Source organism: Triticum dicoccoides, chromosome 6B (genome assembly GCF_002162155.2).
Source record: "Triticum dicoccoides isolate Atlit2015 ecotype Zavitan chromosome 6B, WEW_v2.0, whole genome shotgun sequence".
Taxonomy (NCBI): Eukaryota; Viridiplantae; Streptophyta; class Magnoliopsida; order Poales; family Poaceae; genus Triticum; species Triticum dicoccoides.
This window is the reverse complement of record NC_041391.1, coordinates 561,511,288-561,518,140: the sequence shown is the minus strand read 5'-3', so window position 1 is coordinate 561,518,140 and position 6,853 is coordinate 561,511,288. Positions and strand designations below refer to the sequence as shown.

The window sequence follows — 6,853 nt, the reverse complement described above, 5'->3', positions numbered from 1 at the left end:
ACTTACTGATGTAATGATTTGTAAGGTCTCTGAGCATAATTAATAAAATGGCTGCATGCATCGCTCAGATGCAGAGGCCGGGGGTAATCCTCCTTTTCTAAAAAAAAAAATCTGGGAGACTTGCTTTGTGCAAGATAAACTGAAAACGAGATGGAGATTCAGGCTTTTACAAAGGATAAAAATAGACCATGTGTAAGCACATCAGAAGGGTTTGTGCACGCGTCGCTAAGCACTGCTGGGGATGTCAGCCGAAGCCACCAGACTTCACACGCGTCGACCATGCTGACCAAACGAACCACGCAAAGGAGCAGGGGAGGATTATTAGAATCAGATCGGGTGCACTCCACAGCAAGGAGGAAGGAAAGATACCGGCCAAACGAGAGCAGAATCGACAAAGGTGTATCTTGTTGGCACCGAATTTACATTCTGATGTGCATGCAATAATAATTGGTAGCGCCCTTGAATTAACATGCACTTGCATGTTGAATTACTTTCGGCCTAACAATAAATGATGGGCAAAGCAAATAACAAAACATGACATGTGCGGAATGTTGATGCACATACAATTCTAAAAAAAATTGAATACGTGTCAATTTTTTCTGCCGTTCCAACCATGGGCCTGTTTATTACCATTGCAGTTTGATCAATTCTCTCAAATACTACCTCCATGTGGGATTAAAAGGCATGTGAGAGCCAATTCTATGGAACCAAGGCACGGTGTAGCTTTTAACATAATTTTTATCCCGTTGCAACGCACGGGTCACTTTTCTAGTAAGAAGTAATCCAAATAAGCACTTCTTGGATGGGTTAGATGCATCTAATCCAAACTAATTCTTTTGTTTGAATTTTTTTAGGTTAATTATAAATCTAAACTAACCCAAACTAACTCTAACTCTCTCGGATCCAAACGGGACTTTGTTGCCGCTAAATCAATGAAGCCAGCGACCTGGTGGATCTTAAGAAGAAAAAAACGCGGTAAGCCGCTTCTTTTCTTCGCCCTTCTCCTGTCGCGCCAAGCCCTAATCGCCGGATCAGGCGCCACCCCCATGGATCCACCAGTCCTCGAACCAAGCTACATGCGCCTAAATCCACTGCCACCCATGTATCCACCTGTCGGCGGTAGCCTCGCACCAAGAAGCCCACCGCCACCCATGGATCCACAAGCCGGTGGTCTCAATTTTCAATTCGTCCATGTTCCCGGCGATGGGACGAGGGCCAGCCACTTCGCTCCGCGCGGGACCGTTCCGGATTTCTACGCCAACTACACTCCCCAGCCTCCGCCTCCAGGGACCAGGGCTGGCCACTTCCTTCCGCGCGGGACCGTCCCAGAGTTCTACGCCAACTACACACCCCAGCCTCCGCCGCCAGGGTATGAACACCGCCGCCGCTCTATTGCCAGTTTTCGTTGAACTTATTTTCTTGTTTCGTCTTAACAGATTGATAGATGGGGCTCTTCCGGTTTCTTTGAAATCGAGCTGTTTTGTGCACCGATAGCTGCACCTGCATGCCTTGAGGTTTAGGAAATCTGATCTGGCAGAATCCTAGTTGTTATGTGCACTTCGGGATTTTAGGTGGCGATGGAGTCTTGTATAGAATTTTGCTAGTAGTATTTCAGTATTTAGATTTAGTTAGAATTTTTTGTAACACATAAGAATGAAAACTTTAATGTTTCACATCAACTTGGCATAGATAGCGCCCAGAGATGGGGCTCTTCCGCTCTAGTCGAGATCGAGCTGTTTTGTGCACCGGTAGATGGGGCTCCTGCATCATTTGGGTTTAGGATATCTGATCTTGCCAAATCCTAGTTGTTGTGTTTGTAGATAGACGGGCACTTCGGAATATCTCTTATGAATCTGCTACTAGCTACTCCCTCCGTCCCATAATATAAGAGTGATTTTGACACTAATGTAGTGTCCAAAACACTCATATATTATGGAACGGAGGGAGTATTATTTCAATCTGTAGATTGTGATCCATCAACCCTACTTATGCTGTTTCAGGTGTGAGGAGAAGACGCAACATGTGCCTGGCCCGTCGTACACGTCCTCTAATCTGAGGCCTCCTAGCATGCCAACATCTGCCTCTTACTTGCCCTCTATTTGTCTGCCACCGTGGCTTTGCCCGCCAAATTTTCAGTGCCCAGGGGACCTGCTGGGACGCCCCCTTACCCCGTCTCTAGGGCCACCATTTCTGCACCGGAAACATCCTGAGTGGGGAATAGACTTCTACATCCGGGTCGACCGTGCGGGATGCTACCACACATATCCTCACGTTGGTGGGCCATTTGAAGGACTACAGGAAGCGGAACATGCTATCGAGCGCCATCTTGATGACCGTCGGGATCCAAAAATGTTAGTTTTTTCAACTTCCTTTCTCGATCTTGCTATATGCTACTGATTTCATTACTCCATCGGTGATGCTTTTGCTGCTGCTCCTCTACTACCACCTAGAACATTTTAGCTGGTTAACTGAGTCAGTTGCACTATCTCACAGCTGTTATATATAGGAAAAATAGGGAAGAACACAACATTTATGCTATTTTTGCTTGAGGTAGTTCGGGCAACATGGGAACTGCATTGTCTTTTCAGTTGAACTTCAAAAGCTTGTAAAAAGGTCTTGTCAGTGGTAAACAAAGGGCTGTTCAGTTTTTGATATTCAAAATTGCCTTTGTAGTTACCGATGGAGTAATGAAATCCAATGCACATATATGATATATCTTAATTAGCCTTTTGCTATTTTGGAGCTTATGTTAGGGCCTTAGGGGTTGTGTTTCTTGCTAACGATATCTGAAGCCGTTTTTCATGCGAAGCTGATCACAAAGTCAATCACCTTGTAGAATGCGTGCAAACAAGGCTCGGGGGTTTTGTGCGGTTGCCGATTATTGTAGGTCCACTCTTCATTATGTGCGTTAAAATAAGGTTATCGTTTAATGTCGCCATTCACTAGCGGAAGTAACCCAAATGCGTTAGGGTACTTAGGAGTCCAAGAAGACACCAACACAGCCTAAAGTAGACCAGAAAGAGAGGGGAAGGATGAAGACAATGCTCATGCCTAGACAGAAATGAAATAATAAGGAACAAGAAATTTCGATAGTAGTTATTTATATGTTCTCTGTAGCAACGCATGTGTATTATACTAGTATGTATAGTTTTTTTGTCTGAATTAGTGAATTGTAGCTTGTACAATTGGTTAGCTTCGAATCAGGCACACCCACTCAATTATGTTTCCTTTGTATTATTCTCCACAACTTCTTGAAGTGTCATGTACTAACTGCCTTTAATGTAAACCAGGTCTACGATGGATAATGTTTCTGCAGTGGACATCGCTGTACGACATTATCTCTACCTGCCTGATGGCACAAGGAAGCACTCGGGAATATATGATAAAATCAGTGATAATCAGCGCCAGTTAGTTCTTGCTTTGGTGGACAAGTATAACGATGACAACAGTCTTTTGGAGGTTTACTCTTATCCCTCTCTCTAGCTCTTTCTTTTCTCTTTTGTTCTGTAATTGTTCTGTCAAATTGAACTGAATCGGTCCAATTCTTGTCCTCGTATTGAAATGAATCGAGAATTATAAGAGTTAATTAATGATGTTTGAGCTTTTACTATTGAGTGTCTATTTACTTTTCATGGTATTTATGGATTGATCACAAGCCAAAACATGGTTAGAGCTCTAATATGTCTTATGCTTATCCATAACACTTAATGGCTCATTGAATCCATGCTTATTATTGTAGGATCTTGCATATGAACTAACTAAGGTGGTGTGCTACAAGTCATTCCGTGAGGCTGATGTCCGCATGTGGTACCATCATATAAATTTCTCTGCAAAGGCTAAAGGAGGGGCTGATTGCAAGTTCTTCTTCGCTGAAGTCATATTTATGCAAGGAGAATTGCCGGTTAGCTGTTTGTGCATGATTGCACCTACTGATGATGGTAATCTCTTAACTCACTTGCTATGAATTAGATAATTTACTACATATGTTTCTTGCTCTAGTATAGAGACTCTGTGTTCTATTGGGGTGTGATCAGTTCCGTTCTTGTGTTTGGTTGGGTCCAACTAGTTGGAATTCCCGGTCAGCTCCGTTCTTGTGTTCTATTGGAGAATTGCTGGTCAGCTGTTTGTGCATGATTGCACCTACTGATGATGGTAATCTTTTAACTCACTTGCTATGAATTAGATAATTTACTACATATGTTTATTGCTCTAGTATAGAGATTCTGTGTTCTATTGGGGTGTGATCAGTTCCGTTCTTGTGTTTGGTTGGGTCCAACTAGTTGGAGTGGGATGGTTTCATTTCTGTCTTTCGTTGAATAGATCAACTGAGTAGAATTAGATTCAGCCCACCTCTTTCATAAGTATGGTGAGCTTACCTCTCACATATGCATTTGTAGTATATTAATTTATTGTTTTTCAGCATATATTAATCAAATTTCAGCAACATTTTGTTTGCATTGTTCACCAAAAAGCATTAATATCCATTCACAATCATAACACATTTTCTGATTTCAATTCCATACAAAAAGAAGTGCTTGCCCACAATATCTGGCCCTACCAAACACGAGAACCGGCACATTTTCTGATTTTTCATTTCTGATTTCTAATTGATTTGTATGCTTGCTATAAATATTTTGCATAGTGCCACAATGGCCTGACCTTTGGCAGGTTTGGCATGCTTCGATGTATATAGAACCAAATTTAGGCTCGGGCTTAAGTATGTACGGATTAATTATCTCTGGCCATTAGCACAACTATGTACTATGCTATTACCCATCTCGATATCCTCTCTATTTCTCTAGTCTCCCATGGGCGTCGGAAGGCGGCCGTGACGGCGCTGTGTGAAGCTGCTTCTCTTCTCCGCTCGCTGATATGTTGTTGCTTGCCGCTACTCCCCTGTCCCTTCAGCGTTGCACCTGCTAGCCCGCCACTGCTTGCCTCCTCGTGCTGCCGCTGCTGCCTGCTAGCCTACCGCCGCCGCAGTAAATCAGCAGCAAAACAGCATTAATTCGACAACAGTTCAGCAGAAAAATATTTGATAAATTCAGCAATTTTAGATAACTGAAACTGATGTTTCAGCTCAAATGATTGAAACATACAAGTTTCAACCTCTCAAAGTCTAACCAAATAACTGATAAACTAATTAAGTCGCTGCACTAAGACTAGTAGTTTGATTCCAACACTGGAAGTTTGAATTTTTAAACAATCAACACATCATGGTAAGCAGAATGATTGAATGAAGTGCAGAGCTGACATCTCCAGCTTCTTAGTTTTCAATTCTTCACTCTTAACTCAATGCAAGCATGCAGGATGCAGCAAGCCTAGTAATTATCGCATCCTGAACATGGCAATGATGCAAGACCATCGATGTAATCCGCTATGTAGCCTCTCGTTTGATACCAAGCTGTCCACAAATCTGAAGTTCCACTTGGTTCCTCAACCAAACACACCCTTGCATTACATACATTACATATCCTGTTCAACATTTTTCTTGTGCCTGATTTGTTACTTGGCAGTTAATAACAAATTTCTCTTTTTTTATCTCTTTTGTAAAGGGCACTGCTTTAGTTGTAGAAATAATGGCAATGATCTGAAGCATCCTAAAGGTGTTCGATATGCTGGTGGTCATGTGATGCGCACATTCAATCCATTTGGTGGATGTAAGGTGCCGCCGGAAGCCTGGGTCCATGATGTATGTATCCTAGCAAGAGTGTGTTTGTTTTGACATTTTGTGTCCGCATTTGTTGCTAATGAATGTGTTTTGCAGTGGGAGGCTGAGGAGGCTAGGTTCAGAAAAACATTGGAGGTAATGGCGTATCTTGGTATACTAGTACCTTTACACATTATGTTGTTGGTTAGTTGGCTGATGGTTACTTATATGTTGTTCAGGGCTTTGATCTATCAGGGCCACCACCTATCTTCCCAGGGAATGTCGCTAATGTGTACATTGGAACCTCAGTGTGGGAAGGAGGGCGCTGGAGAACGGAGGAGGCGGCTAAGGTGGGTGCTGGAGCAGAATGTTAATGCCAAGGAGGGAACTTGCTATTTCCTGTCGAGATGAAGATATCTTGTTAAGTACAGTAGTACGTACTTGATAATTTTGTAAAGCATGTGTGGTAGTATGATTTAAGAAAACGTGCCAATGCTATAGCTTGACTGTAGCAACTGGTATTTGCACCGCCTCCATGAGAAAGCTAAGGAGGGCGACTTGCTATTTCTCTTGTTGAGATGAAGATGTACACTACATAGTACTCCCTCTAGTGATCTAAACTCTCTTATATTTCTTTACGGAGGGAGTACTTAACTAGCCATGACCGCGTGTCGGCATGCCGCGCCCCGATGTGTATATATGCTATTTATTATCAGTGTAAGTGATGCATCTTGCAAGATAGAAAATACACATTGCCGTGCCCGTCCATATGCCGTGATGAAAATAATCCTATGTGATGGCAAACCTAGACTGTTGGTAAATAAAATATCTAGACTGTTTTTTAAAAAAGATGTGTATTATATTAAATAATCAACATAGGTTCATTACAATCATCATCGACCTGGAACTGAACCGAACAACACACCCTTACTCACACCACTCCTACCAAAACTAGCGAGAGCGTGGGCAACCCTATTGTCATTTCTAGAGATCTTAGCAATAGTAAAATTGTCATTTCTAGAGATCTTAGCAATAGTAAAATCAGGGAGTTGGCCCAGCAAACTCTGAATTTCCCTACACAAGCTACCAATGGGAGATCTATTAAAGTCCTTTGAAGAAATTTGTTGGATGACATTCACACAGTCGCTCTCAATAACTACTGGCCGGTCTATGAACTGCATGGTATCTCGGATTCCTTCAAGA

At 42.4% G+C, this 6,853-nt stretch overlaps 1 protein-coding gene across 1 annotated transcript; it reads left to right on the top strand.

The window, feature by feature from the left end:
- Positions 1 to 998: 998 nt before the first annotated feature.
- On the top strand, positions 999 to 6,360 carry LOC119325287. The gene is made up of 7 exons (XM_037599039.1): positions 999 to 1,369; positions 2,001 to 2,351; positions 3,291 to 3,459; positions 3,740 to 3,938; positions 5,556 to 5,692; positions 5,768 to 5,806; positions 5,890 to 6,360. Exons 1-7 carry the CDS (start codon positions 1,047 to 1,049, stop codon positions 6,022 to 6,024), a joined length of 1,353 nt encoding a protein of 450 aa, XP_037454936.1. The 5' UTR covers positions 999 to 1,046; the 3' UTR covers positions 6,025 to 6,360.
- Positions 6,361 to 6,853: the final 493 nt, after the last annotated feature.